General features: G+C 36.9%; 2 protein-coding genes across 5 annotated transcripts; one reads left to right on the forward strand and one right to left on the reverse strand.

Annotated features, from left to right (window-relative positions):
- Positions 1-3,620: 3,620 nt before the first annotated feature.
- On the forward strand, positions 3,621-17,966 carry capn3b (calpain 3b). Its single transcript, XM_084090459.1, has 21 exons — positions 3,621-4,038; positions 5,279-5,348; positions 7,196-7,314; positions 7,437-7,570; positions 7,731-7,899; positions 9,504-9,587; positions 9,713-9,876; positions 10,022-10,182; positions 11,260-11,417; positions 11,549-11,560; positions 11,864-12,072; positions 12,626-12,659; positions 13,331-13,357; positions 13,841-13,912; positions 13,992-14,049; positions 14,143-14,207; positions 16,361-16,429; positions 16,537-16,615; positions 17,130-17,246; positions 17,368-17,426; positions 17,551-17,966. The coding sequence occupies exons 1-21, from the start codon at positions 3,760-3,762 to the stop codon at positions 17,575-17,577; spliced, it is 2,166 nt and encodes a 721-aa protein (XP_083946585.1). The 5' UTR covers positions 3,621-3,759; the 3' UTR covers positions 17,578-17,966.
- Positions 17,941-25,379, reverse strand: znf106b (zinc finger protein 106b). Of its 4 annotated transcripts, none has more exons than XM_084090461.1 (13): positions 25,245-25,379; positions 24,805-24,923; positions 23,813-23,874; positions 23,527-23,730; positions 23,315-23,372; positions 22,957-23,018; positions 22,389-22,586; positions 20,711-21,301; positions 20,258-20,510; positions 20,128-20,179; positions 19,659-19,807; positions 18,668-18,728; positions 17,941-18,502 (listed from the first exon to the last, which is right to left on the reverse strand). In XM_084090461.1, the coding sequence occupies exons 2-13, from the start codon at positions 24,901-24,903 to the stop codon at positions 18,459-18,461; spliced, it is 1,833 nt and encodes a 610-aa protein (XP_083946587.1). In that variant the 5' UTR covers positions 24,904-24,923; positions 25,245-25,379; the 3' UTR covers positions 17,941-18,458. The 4 variants fall into 4 exon arrangements, with proteins under 4 accessions (XP_083946587.1, XP_083946586.1, XP_083946588.1 ...); XM_084090460.1 differs by having other exon boundaries at positions 25,051-25,369; XM_084090463.1 differs by having other exon boundaries at positions 17,946-18,487; positions 25,051-25,369.
- Between the last annotated feature and the right edge of the window lie 4 nt (positions 25,380-25,383).

Consider the following 25,383-nt stretch of genomic DNA (forward strand, 5'->3'; position numbering starts at 1 on the left):
GAAGAAGACGTTTAGAACACATTTGTGCTGCTCGTCTGGATTACTATAGACGGAGGTTACGTTCAAGAAGAACTTTGACACTAACCCTGCCCCCTGCCCCCTGCCCCCAGCCCCCGACGTAACCATGACGTGGTAAAAGAACGGTTCTAGTCCAGCAAAGAGTTGGTGCTGCTTTGGAACCAATTTTCCTGGTCGAAAACCGGTTCTTTGGCTGTCGAAACATAAAGAACTGGTTCGCGAGTAGACACCGGCTCCGAACCGGCACCAACACTGCCTTGGTGGAAAAGGGGTATAAGATGAACTCTGTTTTAGCTACAGATTCATCTGCACAGTTACGGCTGTGAAGAGTGACTAGATCTTTAAAATCATCCAAGAAAGGGTTGCCCATTCTTTTAATAGTTTCAGACAGGTTGGCTACATGTCTTTGAAATGTTTTCTGTGTGGAAAGACACTGTTCATGATGCTGGAAGTTAGGATTATCTATGTCATTTTCAGGAAGAAAGTCCTCTTCAAATTCTTTCAGCAATCTTCCCAACTCTGGTCCAGAGATCATCCATCGTCTGAAAGCATTTGGGTTTTCTGTGAGACCAACTGCACCACCGCAATCTTTCACAATCTTATTCTCTTGTTCTTGAGCTTGGTCGAAAGGTATTGCAGAGAACTTGTTGTATGTCTTTGAGAGAACCCAGTGTGAATGCTTTTCAAACTCATCCTTGATGGTGCTGGGCAAAGAATGTCCCTGATGTGGACAGACATGCATAGTTCTTGTAGTTCTTGCATAGTTTCTATGGTCCAAGGCAAAAAATAGAGGGATGAGTTCTTCTAAAACTTCTACATATAGAAGGAAGTTCTTCTCTCTGAGAGCTCTGACAAAAATGAGAATGAGGGTTTCATATCTTAGTATTAGACCCCAATACATGAAAGTTGGACTCTTCTTCAGCATGTCATTTCTCCAAGTGATAAAGGTATCTTTATCTTTGTGGCCAGCAATAAGCCTAAAAGCTTCCTGCTGTAGATTGTGAAGTGACAGTAGAGTGACTTGGTCTCCATGACTCGCACCATGCCTGGTGCGAGTTAGGTGTGCTGCTTTCAGAAATGAGTCAGCCTTTCCAGAAGATGCTACTTCTGCTTCAGTGAGTGCTGTCGTCCAACCAGAGCACTCTAATTTTATTTTTATTTTTATTTTTTTAAACAGGAAAAGATTAAAGACAATCGGGCCTGACTCAGTATAAAACTGATTTTCAGCAGGTTCCTGCTCTGCAGAACATAAATACCACATACAGAACAAAACTCCTAGACAAGACAGCAACAAACACACAAACCAAGAGAATGAGCATCAGGGGGAGGCCATGAAGCCATCTCAGTGGTCACAGATATACCTGTCCATTAGATGGCGAGCAAATGTTATTTTAAATAGTCTTATTGATGTTATAGTTCTGATGTGCTGTGGAATCTCTAATAGGTCGCCAAGTGTATTCCAAGTGTATTCCTTAGTTGGACATTAAGCATAAAAGAACGAACGAATTATGACCTGCAACATGTCTACAATAGGCAACCAAAATAACTGAAAGTACATCTAGATATGTACTGTCACACACAAATAGGATTTAATGTGATGTGATGCAGCCTAACATAAAATAATGACCAAACTATGAACTCAGTAGATAGCTATATGAATGACCTAGTTGAATTGAAAAATAAAAGAGAAAACTAATATCTCTTAACATTTAAGCATTTTTGCTGCCTTTTTTAATAATTCCGCCTATATTATACAGGGCTTTTTGAGGTTTTTTTAGGTATAAGGTGTCTTAGCACTCTGTTTTACACTTATAATTTGGAAGATCTACTGGCCTGAGCACAAATTAACAAAAGGAAGCTTATTCATTGGTCTTAAAAGGCAATTACCCTGAAAGTTTTACTTGAGAGGAAAAAAACAAAAAACGTTTTTCATGAATATTGTTTTTTAAGTGATTTGACACTAAATTTCAATATTTCAGCTGGGCTCCTAGGCTGAAATCATTTAGGAGGTCCTAAAGAAGCTTCATGTAAAATTTGGTGCTTTTATCACTTCGGTAACGGTATTATTTAATATGTGCACTACCCAACTGGACTAATTACCCTACCCATAACTATAGAGCTGGTAAGTCCCGCCCATCCGTAAAACCCCAAGTGGACCTCTAGGTTGAAAAATCGTCAATGCAAGTGAATGTGAGAAAATAATTATTTTCTGATCCCGTTTGAATTGTGCCATGAATGTGAACATATGTTGTCTGTGAATTTTTTATATAATTTTTCATGTTACGAGTTTGACAGTATTGTATGATTATTTGGCTAGCAGTTGTGGAAAAGACATAACGAGAAAGACTACATGTCGCCTATGTGATGTCACCCCATAACACATTTTCCCTCCACTTGTCAAATCACGGTGCTAATGCTGCGATAATCGAGAGACAGATCGAGATGCCTGTGTGTTTTGTACCCAAATGTCACCATTCAAACCAAATGGGCTGTTCTTTCTTCAGATTCCCATCTGATGTAAAAACTAGTTGTAGTCCACAAAGTGCTCTCACACAAAGTCTAACCGTATCAAACTTCTACCCGCTAAATTGTAGCATTCTTCACACGAAAAATTATATTAAAAATTCACAGACAACATATGTTCACATTCATGGCAAAATTCAAATGAGACCAGAAAATAATTATTTTCTCACATTTACTTGCATTGACGATTTTTCAACCTAGAGGTCCAGTGGGGTTAGCGAAAGGGGCAGGACTTACCAGCTCTATATCCCTCCACGGCTCCACCCTTTAGATCCACAGAGTTGGAGCTGCATGTCATTTGGGTCTGCAGTGAGCAACACTTGCATGATTCTGCCACCTTCACTGCTCATGATTTATTCATCATTTATTCTTCTAATATAATTTCACTATATATAGACATTATTATATATGATGCATTTATATTATATATATATATATATATATATTATGAATGATATATTTGCCTTGCTTACACTTACCTCACATGGAATTCTGATACGAATGTACAGAGAATAGGCCTACCTCTAAATCAAATTTAGTTTAACTTTCTGAACTGTATGTCACAATATTTATCTATTTATTTATTTCATCCATTCTCCAAAGTACTTATCCTCGGAGGGGGTCGAGGGTTATTTATAAATATAAATGTATTATGTCTGAATATATAAAATTTGGAAGTGTATTGGAAGTAAATATAAGTTTAAGTATAGCCAAAGTTAACTTTTAAAATATCTATGAAGGAAAATAGATTTTAAATGGTGTTTATCTGTAAATATTTGTAGAAATATGAATTTGGATGCTTTACAATGTTCCAGGGTTTTAATTTTCAAATCTTTGACTGGACCTCTGTTATTCCCATTATCAGCATTGGAATGAGGTCACCAGTTGGGAACCATGCCCCCATTAGACAGGCAGAAAGAGAGAAACCCTCACGTCCCTGCAGGAGGCCTATAAATAGAGTTAGCTTCTAAGAGGAACGGGGAAACGTTGGGTGTGTGTATGCAAGCAAAATGTGAGCATGTGCGGAACCGGTGTGAAACATTTGCCTTAACGTGACTGTTTATTTGTGTATATGGACAGGGGAGTGACTCCTCCAGAATATAAAGGAACTGAGGAGTGAAATAAGGACTAAGCTGAGATAACTGAGCCACCTCAGATTCTGATACTAAGCTTTATATTCACTCATCGCTCCTTTGGCATCTGTCTTCAAAGAACAATATGGCAGAAGAAACGAAGTTTTCAGAAACATCTGTCCAGCTGACTGAAGCTGCTCCACAGACTGTGGACAGGTTTACTGCCCCTGGAAACATTTATTCAGCCATTCTGAGCCGTAATGAGGCTGTTAAAGATGCCAGGCGGCTCAAGGAATTTCAGGAGCTCAAAGACAAATATGTACGCAAAAAAGTAATCTTTGAAGATCCCCTGTTCCCGGCCCAGGACTCCTCTCTCTTTTACAGTGAAAAGTTCCCACTAAAGCTTGAATGGAAGCGCCCGTCGGTGAGTGGCTTATACCGTAAGGTGGCAGTGTGCATGAGATCAGCTGCATTGCACCATGTCTGGGACAGAGATGTTGTTTGGATAATATAATTTCTGCATTTCCAGATATGTATTTTATTTTTTGCTTATTAAAACGTAATTTATTTTCAATTTAATTTAATATTTTTTAAAAATATTATTTTACAACATTTAATTTATTTTTGCCTTTTTTGTATGTAATTTAATTTAAATTTTTTTTTTTATTAATTAGCTTTTTCTTTTTTTTTAAATATTATTTTATACAAATTATTTTTATTTTTGCCTTTGGTTTGTGAGCTGCTTAAATAAGTTTGAATTTCTTTATTTCCTCAGTTACAATCTCCATTAACTTCCTCCTGACCTGCCTATAATACCTTCATAAAATGAAAGTATTTTCTGACTATTGATTAATTGCAGTGTAGGCCTATTCATTTTTCAGTTGGTTTCACTTAACAAGGACGCTACATTCGTTTTCAGTCTCCATCTGAATAGGCTGAGGCATGAGATGAGATATTTCTTGCAGGCATGCCATGAGAATGTGGCAGTGTTCCTGTAGTGTGTTCTCAACCAGCTGACTTTCCAATGCTTCATAGCAGAGCTCTACCTGATAATAGACTTCTATCAGATATATGTTGATGAAGTTTATATAACATAATAATGTGTTTTAGAGTATAGACAGATTACATGTGTCTTGCTAAAATTTGGAAAGAAACATAATTGAGAAGAGCATCTGCTAGAGTCTTCACTGGATACATGCAGTGTTTTTTGCCAGTCCATCTCATGTTACTTATAAAACGTGACTGTTTTGATTGATGCGTGACATACATTTACTAGTTTTGCTTGATGATACTGCTTCAGAGAATCAGGTTACTGGACGAGGTCTTATATGTGTGCTAGTGCTAGGTCTATAAAACAATTTTTGAACGGTGCTTCAAAAAGACAATCATGCCGTTTCAGATGTGTTTACTGACACTTTAAAAATAATGAGTAGGCTATGTGTCTCCATGGACTTGCATACTGTACATTATCCTGCCTTGATGTCCCTGTGCCTTGAAGCGAAGTTCCTGCAAGCAAACTTTATGACCCAGGACAGCTGCTGTATTTCTGTGGTGGTGCCAGCACCTTTTTGTGGTGCTTTTTGTGAAGCCAGCAGAGGTCTAACAATACAACTATGATATAAAAATGATTATAATAACTGTAAGTTTCTCTCTTCCCTAAACAGGAAATTTGTAGCAATCCACAGTTTATTCTTGGGGGAGCCAACAGGACAGATATCTGCCAAGGAGACCTGGGTACGAAAGTGTCAATATATGACATTCTATCTGAAAAAATATATCATAAAATACATACTATCTGGGAATTCACTAATATTAATATTAAAATTAGATACATTTAGCAGTGTTAGTAAATTATTAGTGTTTTTAAAGATTTACTTTTTAAGTGACCATTAGATGATGGCAAAGGTAAATGTAAAATATGGGAAATTACCAAGAAATTTAATATCCAATATTGACTATACAGATAGTTTAAAGCTCTCTATAATATTGGCCGATAACCAAAATGCTCAACCTCAAGATGTTCTCTTGCCCTGGCGATCAGGGTCAAAAGTCACTGAGGTTCAAACGTCTCAGATACACAGACAAACTGTATTTGGCTTACTGTTATTAAAAAGGGAGACACCGTGATGGAGGTACACAGCTGAAGTGGTCTGTGTTGAAGAAGGAGGCCCTGTCCCAAATGGCACACGTGCACTTGTGGTCTTTTGGACTTACAATGGCCGCCGTTCTTTTAATCCACAAGACCGTAGAGCAGGGTTCCTGAAATCCAGCCCTGGTAAGGTCTCTGAAGAGCTTATTTAGCTTATAAGACAATGAGTGCAAAAAAGCGCTGCACGGGGTGTAAAAATTCGTATCCCGGTGCTCTTTGGATGTAGGGAAAATGCGACTCATAAAAACATATAAAGCCAAGGCACTCAAGAATTGGAACTTAATGAGCTTGTTCAGGTGTGTTTGATTAGGGTTGGAACTGAATAGGCCCTATAGGACAGAATTTGAGGAATCCTGCCTTAAGGTGTCCATTTGTCATTTTAGGTTTCAAAAGGGTGCTTGCAAACGCCCCTTTGCGCCCTCAATGTGCACTTTTGCAGAGCCCGCGAACTCCACAGCAGACTTCTACTAAAGCGACATTATGTCACAAAAGTGTGGACTCAGAGGAAGATCAGCAGGGCCCTCTGAAACCTAAAATGACAAATGGGACACTCTTGTGGACTTAAGGGACATCGAGCATGCGGCGCCCATTGTAAGTCCACAAGACATGAAGTGTGCCATTTGGGACTGGGCCTTAGGGTTCCATTTGGGACAGGGCCAGAAACTCGGGGTTTGTGATCCTGATTTTAATGAGATCCAAAGTTGCATATTTCCTGTTCAAAGCGTGGCAGAGTCACCAAAGATAGCCTCTGCTTGTGGTCTGCATGTGGAAATGCCACTCATTTCCACACCTCTCATCATATTCAAACACTGTTGAAAAATAGATTGGTTGCGTGACACAGAAGGCTTGAAGAAATTAATAAAGTGTCCGCTGCGGTATCCATGTTGCAGTGCTGTATTCCACAGAGGCATCCCGTGAATGCATGAGGCGCATAGAGCAAAGGTGTTCATTTCTGCACCTGTACAGTGTACAGTTTCATACACGCAAAGGTTTTGCAGTGCAGTTTTTTGTTTAAACTTAAATCCTTTAAATTTTCCATGAGCAACACTGCATTATTTAATTAATTTTCTTTCTTTCTTTTTTTCTGCAGAACACAAAAAGGTGAAGCCACTGTTTTTTAAATAATGAAAGTGAATGCACAAATGACAATGACAAAAAAGTGGTCTATATGACTTATGCAATATATTACAAGCATAAAATATTTTGTATATTGTAAAATATTGAACCGAAATTAAACAGTAAATGAAACAATGTGGCAAAATATCCTAATACCTTGAAATGTTGTGAGGTGTGATATGCTGAACTCCACTGTTAAATGCACATCATATATATATATATATATATATATATACACATATCACATATTTTTTTATACAAGATTTTAGTAGGTTTTAGTAAAATCTTACTCCCGGTGATCCATTAACACCTGCAGGAGACTGCTGGCTGCTGGCTGCTATAGCTTGCCTGACCCTGAATGATATAGTCCTGAAGAGGGTGGTTCCCCATGACCAGAGCTTCACTGAAAACTATGCTGGCATTTTTCATTTCCAGGTATGGGCATAAAAACTGGACTGTTCTGTATTTCAGATGTAGTTTCTGATATATAAACATTTCTCTTCGATGAATGAGGCACAAGCTCAACTATTTAAAACACCCTTTCTTTATTCTTCTAGTTCTGGCGCTATGGTGAGTGGGTGGATGTGATTGTGGATGATCGACTTCCCACATACAAAAACCAGTTGGTGTTCACCAGGTCTGGACAGAAGAATGAATTTTGGAGTGCTCTTCTGGAGAAGGCATATGCAAAGTAAGTTAAAAATCTTAATTTATTGATTTTTTTTTTTTCATCAGTAAGTAACACAATAATACTTTGCCATGATGATATATAATCTCTTCTAAATATCCTTTTCTTCTGTCAAAAATCAGACCAAAATGCTGAATGTGCTGGTTTGACTTCTGTTTCCCAGGTTACATGGCTCTTATGAAGCTTTAAAGGGCGGAAACTCACTGGAGGCCATGGAGGACTTCACTGGAGGAGTAACTGAGTTATATGAGATTACAGAAGCCCCAAAGGAGTTGTACAACATCATGAGGAAGGCTCTGAAGAGAGGGTCCCTCATGGGCTGCGCCATAGATGTAGGCTTCCTTCTATTCCAAACGCATTAGATGATGTAGGGTTAAAAAACAGCTGATACAGTAAATATAGCTGACACTTCTTTGTGTGTGCTGTCTAAAATGTACTAACTATAAAGTTTATTGTACACACTCCACTGATGCAGAACCGCATACTCGTATACCACTCTTACTACTTTTACCATATCTTTCTATGGCAGAAATAGTAGTTGAATGCTGCGGTTCTGAATTACACACACTCCTCTTTGGACATAATGGGTGGAGCTTAAAGGTTCAGCCACACCCTAACCCTATCCATAACACTATCCCTAACCTAATTGGGTCAAGCTCCACCCATTAGGTCCAGTAAGGTAGAGCTGGACCAGGTCGAAGTCCATCCATGACATCCAGAGAGGGGGAGCTGGACACCTTTTGGCTCTGCAGTGAGCACCATTTGTATTTCAGACAGACTGACATCAGACTTCTTTTGTGGTGGAAATTTTTCAGTGACTCTTTTTGTACGTTACATCAATTTCCCAATAGGTGTCACTGTCATTGAATCCTTCACTCAAATAATTAATTCAGTTAGAATGATTAATTTAGGAAGGAAACAAAAGACTGACTGTGTCCGAAATTGCATACTCTCTTAGGTACGGCTATTAAAAACTATGTTCTATATTGTATGAACGTGTGTAGTATGAATTTAATCCAGACGTACTACATCAGTCATGTTGTCATTGTCATGTGACCTACCAGCATCGGTTGTGTTGCTTCACTGCCATTCAAATACCAGAGATGGTCTATTATTGGAAGATACGAGGGTCCGCCGCGGCTTTACCATTGAAGAAAGCGCAACGGCTAACTGGGATCACGTGTGCCTTGATAACCAATCACATTACATCCTTTAACGTCATTAAATTTTGTTCAGAGTTGTTCGACAGTCAATCACTGTTTGCGGATAATTACAATATAGAAATTAATGAGAAGTGCCTTAAACATTACATTTTTTAGGTGTAAACTCTAAAAATAGAATAATCCAAACCGAATGTTTAAGAGCATTAGCAGGCATTACACTTTTTTCGGCTAAGGTTGCAGGCTTGCCTTCAAGTGGCTTTGCTACTGACTTTACTCTCTTGTGGCCTCATGGGATAGTAAAGTGTCCACTACTGGTTTATGACCTTGAATTCGGACAAACTGTGTAATAGGGAAGTATGCGATTTCTGATGCAGCCACTATCTTTATGAGTGAGTCACTGAATCATTCATTCAACAATTCATTAAAATACAGTGATTCATTCAGGAACTAAACTCTATGGTATATTCGTAAATGAAAACTATTTTCGTTGACAGATATATACGCCACGGGCAGTATTGTGTCTACAATTATTGAACTATTACACACAATCGCAATCCTCTTGCTGGTTTGATATTAATAATGAAAGTATAAGTGACAAGCAGTTTTATTATACTGTGACAAGCAGGGCAGGGCCGATAGCCACAGAGCACTGTTCCCACGGCTCTTGGCCCCGCCCTGCTTGTCACAAAAGTATAATAAAACTTTTTAATAAAAACGGCTGTATTCTGTGACATAAACGTAATGTTTCATTATATTTTGTTTCTCCTGCACAGAATTTGGTCCCAACTGCTCAAAGGACTAAAACTCCATCTGGACTCGTGAGAGGCCATGCGTATTCAGTCACTGGAGTTGAGCATGTGGGTTTGTCATGTACTTGAGCATTTGTATCTGTCACATCCTAATACAAGACATTGCATAAGTACACAGTCTTGGCATATATCAGCAACATATTTCAATGCAATAGCTAAAACCTAATTCACAGGGTAAACGTAAGGATGGTAAAGACCTATTGATTCGTCTGGTTCGTGTACGAGACCCCTGGGGAGTTGCCCCCCCTCCTGCCTGTAAGTCCAATGACTGGCCTGCACTAGCCAAGTCTGAGCAAGACAAGGAGAGACTCCGGCCTACAGAGCAAGGGGAGTTCTGGTTAGTACCTTCACAGCTTCATGAGACCACCAGGCTTCCAGAAAGTCTCAAACAGTTTATGCTTTAAACAGTATCATGCTTCATTTAATACTCATAAATGGAAGCCGGCCTCTTTTATAATTTTGCTTATTTGTCTTTATGCAAGGATGTGCTTTGAGGAGTTTCAGAAGAACTTCACCAAACTGGAGATCTGTAATCTGACCCCGGACACTCTTGAGGACGACTGTATGCTCAAGTGGACTGTGACCATACATGAGGGCCGATGGGTGAAAGGCTGCTCTGCCGGTGGCTGCAGAAACTTTCCCGGTATATAGTATAATCTTTGTATAGCCTCGTTTGCAATCATGATTAAAAGTCTAAGATGGTTTTAAAAGCCACTTACATTAACAATATTGCTATTTCTGATGAATATATAGCCTAGTATATAATATTATTAGCCATATTTTTAGTTTTTTTAAACATGTCTATAGTACTTTTATTTTATTTTCAGTACATCACATTAAACTAAATGAAAATGAGAAACATAAATCCATGTCTCATGATCCTTTAGAAATTAATATGCTGATTTGGTGCTCAAGAAACATTTATTATTATTATCAGTGTTGACAGCTGTGCTGCTTAATTGTTTTATTTTTATGTTATATGTAGAGCTTGAGTGATCGAATGGAATTCAAGCGTAGTTCAGGCAGACCACTGATCACTAAACAATATCAGCTGACGCTCAGCTGATTTGTTACTCCACGTACTCGAATCAACTATAGTATTTAAGCTCCTTCAACGAATGCTCCGCAGTCTCACACAGACATTTGCACCCACCTCCACCTCCTAGCATCTTCATAACAGAGCAGTGGATTCTGTAAAACGTAATAATTTATGTATGTAATCACTGGATCTCCTTCTGTAAACATATGCTAAGAAATATTTGGTTATTAAAAGGCTTGGGGGATTTGTGTCTCAAGGATGTATCTCGTCTAGTATGGCCGCTCGAGCACCTTAGAGCCTAAGCCTCTCGCCAAATCCAAAGATTATCAAAAAATTTCATTCTCAAAGTGGTCCTGACTGAAATTACATAACGGTAACATTGTAAATGTCTTTGCTGTCATCCTTGCTGAATAAAAGTATCAATTTATTTAAAAAAACAATCTTACTGACCCCAAAAGTTGGAATTTATGCTTATATATTCATACTTATCTGTTAAGCATTTTATAAATACTGTTTATGGCTTTTCCATGAAAATTGTGTTTCATATTTAAGCCATTTCCTTACAGATGAAAATGTTTTCCAACTATAACAAATATAATTGTCAAAAACTGACCTTTTAACCATGTCAAAACATCCCTATACATCACTACTAAAAACATATTTCTGTCCATTTTGTTACAGACACATTCTGGACAAACCCTCAGTACCGCCTGGTTCTTGTGGACGCGGACGTTAAAGAGAAGACCTGCACTGTGGTGGTGGCACTAATGCAGAAGGGCAGAAGAAAAGAGCGTTGCATGGGTGCCGGCCTATACAACATTGGGTTCGCCATATATGAGGTGCGCTCAAACAAGTACTCTTTCGGTATTAATAGGAACATTTCAGCATGGTACATGTAATCAATGTGGATGGCTAAATAGTATGTATTTATTAGTAGTTTAATAACCATTTTACCAATTGTCTTTTACAGGTTCCTAAGGAGGTATGACTCATGAAGAGACCACACTGATGATATCATGATGTAATTGTTCATAGAAAACCTATAAATATCAGGACATTTTGGAAATTGTGATTTCAAGATCTGGAAAATTCTAAATTAATGTAGATTTTGTCTTAAATCTGAAATGGGCTGGGTTATTAGTTAAAAAAAACAAACATTTTCCATATTCCATAAAACATTTAGTTTAGCAGAAGACACCCTATTATTTAAGTTATACATCACAAAAAAAAAAAAAAAAAAAAAAAATTCTGTCTTGAAATGTTCTATCTGCTATCTTCATTTTAGATGAAGGGTAGCCAACAACAGCTGCAAAAGGATTTCTTCCTTTATAATGCTTCCATAGCTCGCAGCAAGTCTTATGTCAACATACGCGAGGTGACAGAACGTTTCTGCCTGAAACCGGGCGAGTATGTCATCATTCCGTCCACCTTTGACCCCCACAAGGAGAGCGAGTTTCTGCTCAGAGTCTTCTCTGAGAACAAGAGCACCTCAGAGTGAGTCACTGAATTGACTGTCTGTCTGATTATGAATGTCAAATCAGTTGTTATGATCAGTCATTATAATAGCATTAACTAATATGTTAACATATATTATCATGAAGTTGTCATAAAAATTATATAGGCCTATATATAATTTTTTATATTATCATTATGAAGATTTTCAGCAGCCATTAATCCAGTCTTCAGTGTCACATGATCCTTCAGAAATAATTATAATATGCTGTTATGCATAGTAGATTTGGTGCTCAAGAAACATTTCTTATTATGATCAGTTTAAAACAGCTGATTCTTAATATTTTCGTAGAAACCCTCAAACACTACAAGAATAATAACATTAAATGTCTTTGCTGTCGCTTTTGATTAACTTAATGCATCCTTGCTGAATAAAAAGCATTTAATTCTTTAACAAAAAAATCATACTGACCCCTAAAACGTATGCTTTCATTTCATTTTGCAGCCCTTTACTTAGTCGAATATGTTTTTAAAGAACCTTTTGACCTGTAAATGCTCCTGTGCATTTGGCTGACAGCTGCACGTTTTCTCTCAGGGTTATAGATGCAGAGATTGAGTCAGAGCCTGTGGTGAGTCAACACCTGTCTCTGTCTGTCATGTTCTGTGGCAGCTCATAATAGCTGTGTCCCAATTCAGAGGCCACGCCTACGAAAGCAGTGAAGCTGTTAAATGAGATGTCTGGCCCAAGGAGGATTGTTCTTGTCGCCTAGCAACTGACAGCTGCCGTTGACGAGCAGCAGTAACTGGACTTTTTTAAAAGTTATATTCAACTTTCTGAAAACAAAACAGTTTACAACCTGTCTAAATATGTTAACCATGGCCTATTACTGTACATAATAAAATCTCATCTTAGTAAGATTTGTTAGTATTAGATATTTGAGTAATTTGAAACCCAATACTTACATTTAAACGTGTAATCCAGCAATTTCTCAAAAAAAAATTCGGTTGTCATGCATTTCGAGGCTGCATTTGAAGGAACCTTCGAATTGGGACAGCATTCGTCGCGCCTCCGTGACGCAAACGGCCTTCGAAGGATACAGTCTCTGAATTGGGACGCAGGCGCAGCTCACATTTCATCCTGCCTCTCTACTCGTCCAAATCAGTTAATCACTATGTCAAGTGTTAGTACAACCAAACAAAATAAAGTAAATCTCATATTCAGTAGCCTTTTCACTTTATAAACACCAAAGAGACTAAAAAGCATGTTTATATCTATCATTTCACTTTCTTATACCAACAGACGGATGCTGTCAAGAAGAAAATCAAGGTAAATATGGAAATGAGATTGAGATGTCCCATCAATTTCCTTCCTTTTCTGGGCAATATTCTGTGTCAGCCCACGTCAGATGATAAAAAGGATGAGAAAGATGGAAAATAATTAGCTGCACTGCTGCAGACAGACATCTTCATCTTCAGTTGTGCTTCAGTAAACAGCATGAGCACAGCATGCGGAGGTACAATGTCAAAACTGTAATTCATAATGACAGTCAGAATCATAACACCACAAAACTGCCTTGTGCCAGTTTTTTTAAAACAGTCTTGGAGAATGACATTTTTCAAAATCTCTGAGTTCTAAAGACCATTTATTAAATGGACTTAATTTAAAAAAAATTAAATAATATATATGTATATGTATATATATATATATATATATATTGGCACAATATTTAAACTATTTAAAGGCACACTCATACATATTTACTGTATGCTCGCTAATTTTTGTTCAGTATTTCTAATTTCTCATGTTCAGCCACTTGAGGAGGAGGAGGAGACTGAAGAGGAAAAACAGTTCAGGGCCATCTTTCAGCAGATAGCTGGAGACGTAAGAGCAAAAATGCATGTTTGAAATTCATATTTACTTCACACTATAATTGTGGCTGAATCACGTTTGCTCCTTACAGGACATGCAGATTAATGCCAATGAACTCAGGACTGTCCTTAATAGAGCGATTGCCAGACGTGAGCGAAATCTTATTTTCTACTACTAATTCTCTAATGTACTGTATGTCTCTGTCTGTAGGGTATTTATTATCTATTCCTCCCTTTCCTCAGATAAAGAGCTAAAAACAGAGGGTTTCAGTCTGGAGAGCTGCAGAAGTATGATTGCACTCATGGATGTATCCTTCATTAGGTTTGCTGTGCATTATGGGCAAATAATGTGTGCATAAATATGCACCTTGTGTAAAGGTGCTGTTACATGTACCGTTGCTCAGTGAGAAATTTTGCAGGTGAAATCCAGTCAGTCTATCGTGATTGGCTTACGGGTAACCAATGATTTTAAACTTCAGACAAGCGCAAAATGGGTTTGTAAATGTATTAAAAAAAAATCAGTAAATTTACGGTAAAAAACTGGCATATGTGATTGCCAGAAATTTACCATAAAAAATACGGTAGCAACATTTTAGGTTTTACAGACAACTTAAAATTACATTCATTATCTGAAATAATTTTAATTTACTGAACTATTGAAGTACTAATATCTGTTTTGAACCATTGTAATACACTGACAACCACCAATCACAGTGGTGATGAAAGTCACATGATGAATCAAAGCTCATCACAAGCAGCTTTTCCATATGAAAGTTAATATTAATATATAGAAGCTGCACAGTGTCATTCACACAAACACTAAACACCATCATAGTAACACTAACAAACATACAATTTTAAAAATGCAATAAACATTAATTGAACAACATTAAATGTAACATAAAACCTTAATGTACATAACTGATTAGAAAAAACTAAGAAAAACTTTGACTCACATCAAGTGTCACACAGGGAATTGTGGGAATGTCAATTTATGCTTTTTTTTACTGTAAATTATACAATGGACTTGTTCTTTTTCACTTCCAAAAACGGTATTTTACTGTAAAATTTCATTAGCCTAAATGTACTGTTAGATCTATCACAGTTATTCACTGTATATAGTACAGAAACTTTCTGTTAACCAATTAACAGTTTTTCACCGTATAATTTTTACTATGGTCTTTTACCATTAAAATCACAATCATTTTTTACAGTGTACCATCTGAACCGCTAGCTCAGTCTTTTTCATTCACTCCATCAAGTGAACTATATTAGTGGAACTATATTAGTTTGAAATAGTCAATAAAGATATGGGGGCTGATTTCACATACAACCAACTTAATAATAGACCTTAGTTAGGGTTGCACATTTTTGACAGGAATGAAAACGAGGCTCTGAGGGATTGAAGTACAGTGTGTTCTATGGATTTGCACCGTAGTTTAACAACATGCCAATAGGCCAGCTGACAAAACATCTTTTCAAAGGAGATTTTAGTAGAAAAAAAAATCTAGTACCTATATACATCACGTACCATTGTAAAGACTATCCCTCACAGCCTCAAAATATTCAATATGGCATCTGTCCTGACTAAGATCTATACATCCCAGGTGTAAGGGTTCCTCTCTGGAGATTGAAATTACTTCCTGCAAGCATGATAATAGAATGGTGCAAGTATGACATCACTTTGTAGGCCAAAACGCGGAAACGAGTTAGCATGTTAGCACCTCCGGTTCCATCGCCCAGAAGTCAATGGATTTTTTGAATGTGATTTTGGTTTGGCGAACACAAGCTCAAGACACTTTAACGTTTTATTCCACAACACAAAATACATCAGTATTACACCATTTGTGATTTTTACGTGTTACGTGTCTTAAAAAGGCAGATGCTAACAAGTAGCTACATGGGACTACAGAGGCTGTCGAGGACATTAAACGTCATCACACCTAACAGGTAAACTCAGTTCACTTTTACAGCCTCATTATGCTTATAATTGTGCTCTTATAAACTATTCTAACTCAAACTTTCTGTGAAAATGTTTTTAGATAAAAACTCTCGAGTTATCGGTAGCTTAGTGATGGTGACGTTGAAGTCCTGGGACCGTAGTGTAGTTCGTATATAGCCTACCTTTAGCTTTTTACTTCTAGCAACTGCATTTAGACTTCAAAATTCATAAAAGTTGTGTTCATCTGTGAAAATTATCTTGATGGACAAAATATGTAAGTGTCAGAAACTTTTGTTGATCACAGAGCTTGTTTTTTGTGATAATCCAAAAGTACGATTGGGGTTTTTGTCCAGGCAACCAGTGTGATGCTAACTACCTGCACCACTCTATGGTGTCCCCTTGTGGCCTGGATGACTTGTCACAAATAGTTCTGTTATTTCAAGTTCAAAATTTGTCACACACAACATTGCACAGTCATACAAAGGTTTTGAAAATGTCATCTTAACCGCAACACCTTAGACTGATGGAACAGGCCACCTTAACCTGCAAGAGTTCAAACACTTATGGAACAAAATTAAACAGTGGAAGGTATGCCATAATTTTCACCTTTGTAAAGCATGTCAAATCATGTTCTTTCTGTATTACAACATATGTTAAAGCCATAGATGTGCTGTTTCTCTCTACACTATTTTCAGCTGGTGTTCACACGTTTCGACACAGACAAATCAAGTTCAATCAGCAGTTTTGAGATGAGGAACGCTCTTACTGAAGCAGGTTGGGCAGTCAGTTGTCTTTTTTAACTTCTCATTTAAAGGAGCTGTATGTAAGAAATGTATTTCAATTAATCATAAAATGGCCCTGATATGTCACTAGACATTAAGAAATCATGTTCATTTCAAATACTTGTATCACTGACAACAGTAGTCCGGCCAGGATATTGTAATTTAAAAGTGAAGTTGCAGCCCTCAACTGATGTTGATGTTGTCATGTTGTGTTTTGGCCTGATGCCCCACCCTCCACCTATCTACCAATCACGAAGTCAGTAGTGTTTCGGCATCCGGGTTGCCAGCTCTGCTCTAGTTACCACAGCTGCAGCTACAAACGTTCGTGCTGGATCCTGCAGCCTATCTGGCAACCTCGAGTCAGGGGGGAGGGGGAGGGGATACACCGCTCTACAGTAATTTGAAAGTGATTGCAGTACCAGTTTTGGCCACAATCTTACATACAGCTCCTTTAATGATATAAAAAATGTATAGGGTAGAACATAAGATATTTCACTTTACCTCAGGTTTTCAACTCAACAATCAGCTGTATGACATTATTTGCATGCGATATGCCAACGAACACATGGAGCTGGATTTCGACAGCTACATTACCTGTTTAGTGCGACTCGAGGCAATGTTCAGTAAGTGAGATTTTTCTATTATTTTTCTAAAGTACCTTGAAGTTCATACAGGCATTGCAACCAGGATTTTAAGTTGCTAACTAACTATTGGATAGTTGTAGTAAAAATGATTCTCCTACAGGAACATTTAGAGCCTTTGACAAGGATGGAGATGGTCTTATCAAGCTCAATGTTTTTGAGGTGAGCTTAATCTGAATATTGAATATTATCAGGATAAGACAGGAGAATTTTAATCATATTTGGTCATATTTGCACTGCTATTGTTCATTCTAACGAGTTCCTGTTTTCTATATTATATACACAGTGGCTTCAACTGACCATGTATGCCTAAAGACACAAACACAGACATAGAAGGTGACGTGGTGACACTCAAGTCAGTGGACTTTCCCCATTTTCAGCCTCCATTAAGTGGAACATCTGCATTCGTATCAATTATACTGTACACCATTATGGCTTTTTTCTTAAGCCAGTACTGGTCTAGAACAAACTGGATTAATCATGAAAGCCGATTTAGATCTTTTTAAACAATTATTTAGTAGACTATCCCTTTCAGATGGCATTTTGTTGTTATTCAGCAGCAAATGTTGTCAAATTAAATGTATTAAGCTGTCATGCCATAAATTACACACATTTGAACCCACCCTTGTTGTAAAATGTGTGTGCTACTGTGCAACTGTAAATAATTCAACTAAATAAAGTACTTTGCACTGTTTTATTTCACTTGTTGTCATAGCCATGATTTGCAGAGAATAAGCAAACAGCACAAAATAGCACAACAATTGTGCGTTCATGACTGCAAGCAACGGATAAACACATGGTTGACCTTGAGGATGAACAAACTTCTTCTGCTGGAGTAGCAAGAAAACAACCAAACATTTATGCAATTTTACATTTCAGTATAGAAATTAAATTTTTATCATGCCAGAATCAGATTTAAAAAGCTATTGCTTTTTTCCTTAGAAATAATCTGCACCGATCTGATCAAGTTAGAGCATAATCCAATGTGAACTGCAATAAAACTATTATAAAACTGCATTACAATGACGCAGTCTGCGCTCTCAGATGAGATACATGCTCACAGAGGTAATTTGTGTTCACTGAGAGTTAGGTCCAGAATCAGATACACCTGGGAGTGAATCCTATGGTGCAGCTGCTCCTTAAGGCTCCCTGGGATGGCTAAGAGGAATCCTTCCTCAGAGGTTCACTCAGCTGTCAGGAGGCATTTAGCCCCACCTGTTGGTCTGAATGAGTGAGATCTGACAAAACATTTCAAGCATAAACGAGCATCATTACATGTAATATATTACATATTCATCTCAGATTAAAAAAAAAAAAAACTACATTTCTTAAGTAGGAATACTTTGTTAGTCCATGAGTTGAACTAAAAAAAAAAAAAAAAGAGATGATAAAGGAACTCTTACTCTTCATATCCTGCAGCATCTTTATGCGCTTTGTCCTGAGCGAGGCCATCTCTGAGGTTACCTGACAACAGAAGAATTGATATTGTGTGTGTGTGTGTGTGTGTGTGTGTGTGTGTGTGTGTGTGTGTGTGTGTGTGTGTGTGTGTGTGTGTAAATAATACACATACAAGGATTTTGGCTGTTTATTATTACTTATAAAGACATATTAATGCATTGTTCTGCTTAACTATATTCTACATCCCTTAATCCTACCTAATACTTAAATTTAACAACTACCTTACAAACTATTAATACGCAGTAATTAGGAGATTATTGAGGTTATTGGTTAATAGTGAGAATTTGACCCAAATCTAAAGTGTGAACATATAAAAACAAATAAACAAATAGACAAATAAAGATTATATATATATATATATATATATATATATATATATATATATATATATATATATATATATATATAGGCACAATATTTAAACTATTTAAAGGCACACTCACATATTTACTGTATGCTCACTAATTTAGTATGTTGTACGTTCAGTATTTGCCAATTACAGTATAATTAAATATTAAATTGCAATAAATATTGCAGTATTTATTATAAATGATTTATCTATGCATATCAATTTTAAAAATGCATGTTCCCTCATAATCTTTAATCAAAATAACTTCCCTTCCTCTTGCAACTACATGTCATCTCTTCTCTTTTCTGATGACATGTTTACGGCGTGAGGGCGGGACAACCTGTCACTCACATGAGATCACAGCAATAGAAAACCACAAATAATCCAATCAATTCCTGATGGGCAAAATCAAGTCCCTTCCTTCATTTTTTCTTCTTTATTCCAGAAGCCGTTTCTCTCGGATATACGTCACAACAGGGAAGAAAAGTCTATCACAGCTTCCTTTTTGTGCAGACTTAATTTAAAAAGAAATTGTAGACTTGAAAACTAAAGAGCTTGCGATGGTGATTAATGGAGAAGCCACGTACCTGTTGTTTAACAGCTAGTAGACGCTGAACTTCTGTGTAAGCGCTCTGCAGGGTAGAGTACGCCAGGAACAACTCCTCGCCTACATCCTCCAAAGAGCTGGTTAACTCATCTTCTTTCGAAGTCAGCGTCAACAACTGCTTCACTTTCCCTAAGAATCATATACACACAGATAAACTTTATGATATGTACAAGTATATTACTGTGGTCAATTAGATTATGATGGTAGAGAGATGGTTGAATTATCATTTACAGCTGATTGAGGTTTAACATCTGGTAAATAACTCATGACTAAATTGTACATTTTAGTCAAAAATGTAACATTTGACCTAATAATAATAATAAATAAAAAAAATCTAAACTCAAATTTGCATTTCCTTGCATTAATCAAAAAAAAAAAAAAAAATTTTTTTTTTTAAGAATCAATTTAAATAAATGCTAATCAAAGCTACAATAAAACGTAATACTCACTTCTAGATGTTTTGTTATTTGTCTTGGGATTCAGATTGTTATGTGAAATGTCCTATAAAAAAAAATACATAACTATTAACAAGCATTTCTATAGATAACTTGTTACAACTTCACTCTAAAACTCTCATACTTGTTTTTTTTTCTTGTTTTTCTGGACGTTGCAAGAGTTGGTTTCAAAGCTGTTCTCCAATGATGTTTCTCCCTGTTCTGTGTCACAAGCATTTGATTTCTTTTTCTTAACACGCACAGTCTGAGGCCGAACGTTTTCAACAACCTCTACTGCCTGCCAGTCATTTCCTGAAGTCTGGCTTTCAAACATTTCAGCCAGTGAAGTTCCAGATGGAAGAGAATCAACGTGTGGCTCTTGCCCATTCATGCCTTCTCTAAGAAAAAAAGAGATGTTAAGGAGATCACAGTTTAAATGTCAGAGACAACAGATCTTCATCAAGGATCCGAAGGCTTTTAAGTCAGAAACATGCTTGTGGATCCAATTTTATGAAACGTGATTTTTTTAAATGTTAAATCTAAAAAGAATGAGTCTCAAAGAAGGGGAAGCAAAAAGTGAAATTCATGATTTATTCACCTGGTTGTGCCCCGTTTACTCCGTGATGCTGCTTTGTTAACTTTCCTCATAGACTTTTTGGAACGACTGCGTTTTTGTAGTGGAGGTTTGGGAATGACAGCTTCATTCTTGGTCGTTGCCCTCTGTGCTGAACAAGCTCCTTTTGTTGCCGTCAAGTTGTGTTTGTTGGCCTCCATCCTGCTTTGGAGCAGTCCAGGGGAACATGTAGGCCCAGCAGATGTACCATCTTCAATTTCTGGAGTTGGTGTGCCATGAGCAGACATTGCTCGAGGAAGATCCTCTGATGGGTTCTCAAGACGAGGCTTTTTCACAAGTGGCCCGTTTGATCTGTCCATATCAAGTATGCTCTCTTGTCTCCGTTTAAGCAGGTTTTGGTTAAGCTGGAAAGATGCTGGGTGTTCATTTTGATTTTCCCAAGAGACGAAGAGATGGCATGATTGTGGCAACTGGTCATTTGTGAACTCTTCATTGCCTATGAAAGGTTTTGTTAAATGCACAATCTCACTTGTGTTTTCTTTCGATTTTAACAACTGTGCCTTCTTCAATTTTGCTTGTTTCCACTTCTTTGTTTTCTCTCTCTTTTTCTCTTGCCTTATAATAAAGAAAACAAGCAGCACTGAGTGTCAAGGGACCATTCACATAGAACATGTTCTTGGGTTTAAAATAAAATAGATTCTTATTTTGTACACACAGGAGAACCTTTCATGAAACAATTCACAACACATGAATCACACACATAAATAAGTTCTTAAAGGGATACTCCACTTTTTTTGGAAATAGGCTCATTTTACAACTCCCCCAGAGTTAAACAGTTGAGTTTTACCGTTTTCGAATCCATTCAGCCGAACTCCGGGTCTTGCGGCACCACTTTTAGCATAGCTTAGCATAGATCATTGAATCGGACAGGACCATTAGCATCTCTCTCAAAAAAATTTCCAAAGAGTTTCGATATTTTTCCTATTTAAAACTTGACTCTTCTGTAGTTACACTGTGTACTACGGAAAATGAAAAGTTGCGATTTTCTAGGCTGATACTCTCATTCCTGCGTAATAATCAAGAAACTTTGCTGCCGTACCATGAGTGCAGCAGGCGTAATGATATGACGCAGCAAAGTTTCTTGATTATTACGCAGGAATGAGAGTATAGTTCCTAGCCATATCAGCCTAGAAAATCGCAACTTTTCATTTTCCGTCGGTCTTAGTACACAATGTAACTACAGAAGAGTCAAGTTTTAAATAGGAAAAATATCGAAACTCTTTGGTCATTTTTTTTGAGAGAGATGCTAATGGTCCTGTCCGATTCAATGATCTATGCTAAGCTATGCTAAAAGTGGTACCGCCAGACCCGGAGTTCGGCTGAATGGATTCGAAAACGGTAAAACTCAACTGTTTAACTCTGGGGGAGTTGTAAAATGAGCCTATTTCCAAAAAAAGTGGAGTATACCTTTAACCTTGAAAATGTTGAGCATATGCTCGGATAGTAATTGAGAAAGTAGAAAAATTGTTAACAAAAGCAGCGAGGTGGGATGCAAAAACACTTTTGTGCCTTAGGGCTATTGATAAACTTTTTTTTTTTTAAAAAGATCATTCATTAATGTTCCACACTGTTCAGTCACTCAACCATCATTCATTCAAAACACACACAATTACACACATAACGTATGAGCTGGCAAGCTTACATTTGTTGATCTCTCTGGTAACAAAGGGCTCTAAGCTCATCATCAATTTCAGCACTGTAGTCCACAGTTTTTCCATCTGCTGTAATCTTTTGGAGTTCAAACAGCTTGTATTTGTGATAAAGAGTGCGAATATGCACCTTAAACTGTGCCATTCCTGTCTTAGTCATGTCACAGGCCCAACACTTATGAACTTGTGGACTGTAGGAAGAAGAGCATACATTTATTTTCACTTTTTATTATTAATGTCATAATACAGAACAACTAATGTCACACTGGTTTGAAACAACATGTACATGAGTAAGGGGCCATTCACACAGAACACATTTTTCCATTCCACTGCCAACTTTTCCATTATTTTTTTATATAAAAACACGCGCTAGACAGACGTGTTTGACAATTACACTCACGTCTTGCACATGACACGGCGTTCTAAAAACACGGTGCTCAAGTTTAAAATAAGTTACGACCGTACAATTTTCCCCAATTCCACTTTTCAAAGCAAAAATGCGTTTTGTGTGAACCAGCCCTAAAAGATGTATCAATCAATCAATCTATTTTAGTCCCATACCTGCCCTTCAGTTGCTCAATCGCCCGATGGTGGACAATACTGTGCATATGTGCGTCCAAATCCTGTGACAGCAAAGATAAAGGTAATTATAAAGAGAACAGATCTAGTACATAAATCCTAAGCCATAATGTGCTTACAGCATAAAAATAACCATAAAACATTCAATTTGGGAATAAAAAAGCCAATGAGTTAAATCATCAGACATAACACAGTTCTGTCATTACATCTAAATATTTACTTCCTTATAGAATTCAATGAAAAATGCTAAAGCTGGTTATTTTAGCCTTTATCTACAAGTTTGTCACTCTCAAAGGAAAGACAGGGCATTAAAAAAAAAAAGTTACAGAAAGTTGCTAACCTGTATAGGGAAAATCTGACAGCAGACAAAACAAGTCTCCGTACATTTTTGTATCTTCCTAAATGGATGAAAATAACTTTTGCATCTTTGATCCATATTAGTATTTATATTGAAAAAATTACAGGCCAATTTATTTTAAAAGGCAATTCATCAACCATTTTTTTAATCAAAAACTTATATTATACAGTTGAATGTATATGAGGTAAACTTACTTTTTTCGCTCTATTTGAAGGGCTGTAAACTCCTCATCAGTCAGGTCAATATTGTAGTTCACTTGAGGATATCTTTGTTTTTTTCTTCTTTTGTTGTGGAGTTTGTACAGACTGCATGTGTGCATGCGGGTGGCAATATGCTCCTTGTACTGCTCTAGTCCCAGCACGGACACATCACATGCCAAACACTTATGCAACTGTTCACTGCAATATCAAAAGTGCATATTTTCTTTTTTCTTTTTATACCTGAGAAGGACATTATAATCAGTTCTCTGTAATTCCATACCTGCCCTTGAGATGCTCAACTGCCTCATGGTGGATATAAGAATGCATATGAGTGTCCAAATTCTGTAAAAAAGGGAGTGATATTTATCTTACCCAATCTTTTATTAAATCCAAAGAAGTGACTTTTTAAATTTCGAACGCCATTTATCCATCCAATTGCTTTTTACATGAGAGATTTAATTGGGAGAGCAATTCACATTGAATTTGTGAGAAAGAAATTGAAACAGTAGAACATTCTTGTATATGAATTTTGGTTTTCATTTCAAAGTTGGATACAATCTAAAAATATATCGCTACACCCTTTGAATGTCTCAATTTCTCAATTAAAGTTGGAATCTTTTTGAATGATAAGTACTTTAAAATTTAAAGATTAAACCCCATTTTCAACAGATGGAGGATTTACTTGAAGCTATTGATGGACAGAAATGCCCTGAAACTTCTTACAGCTTTTTTTTCCTGTTACTATATTAAGATCTCACTCTTCTTTTTGTGTGCGTGTGTTTTGTTTGGTTTTGTTTTTCTAAATTCTGTATGAAAACATATGTATATATGAATGATAGTTGAAGTATGCCTTAAATGTTTGTGCTTCAATTCTGCTTAATACATTTAAAAAAAGAAAAATATTTTCTCTGCCTTGAAAACGGACAAAAAATATTGATGACTCATCCTGCACCCACTCATTTTGTCCAATCAAATACTTTTCAGGAAGAGAGCGTCCCAACAACCTATCATTTAGCAAATACATAACTATCTTTTTGGCTTTTTTTCCTTCATTTTTTTGATATGTCCCGCCCAAAAATAAATAAATAAATATATAAACAATAATGCAACACAGAAAACTTAAGATTTCTTGAAGTCTGAGGCATATGTGAATAATGTCTGTTTAAATTACATAAAAAAATAAAATAAATCACAATAAACAGTAAATCATAAAATAAAATCAACTATTTTATTTGTGAAATTATGAAACCGTAAACAAACAAACCGACAAACCTTATCTCCGTACTGTTCACCGCAGATCAAACATTTCGTGTATGCCGGTGTGAAGGTTTGGGGTTTCTTGGACTTTTTTATCTTCTTTCTGGATTTCATGTCTGCCTTATTTACTGTAACTGTTAGTACGAAAAAAACGTAAAGCAAAATGTTTGAGACGGAGTTAGAACATTTAAATCATGCTAGACATTCAGAGCAGTTTGCTGGAAGACTCTTGTCGTGAATGTTATCACAGAGGTTACGTACCAATTATAGCCTATATTAATCTACCCAAAACAAAATTTTAGTAATTTAGTTGTTTCTCAGTATGCTGAGATATCCATCCACGTGCTTGCTAAATCAGACCATGTTGACTGTAAAACAGTGTTGCCACATCTCGCAAAGAAACAAGCAGTTAAAACCATAGACATCTATGGTTAAAACGAGCCTATGCGATTTACCTGAACAAAATTAGCTATAACCTGGTTTTGAGCTTTGATGGACTGAATGAAATAGGACTAAAAAACACAACTTGCTAGTTTTCACTTTATACATTTATCCACACTGCTGTAAGGATTGACAGTCTGAAGAAACAGGGCG

The sequence above is a fragment of the Abramis brama genome, assembly GCF_963993115.1.
Source record: "Abramis brama genome assembly, chromosome: 18".
In the NCBI taxonomy this organism is placed as follows: domain Eukaryota; kingdom Metazoa; phylum Chordata; class Actinopteri; order Cypriniformes; family Leuciscidae; genus Abramis; species Abramis brama.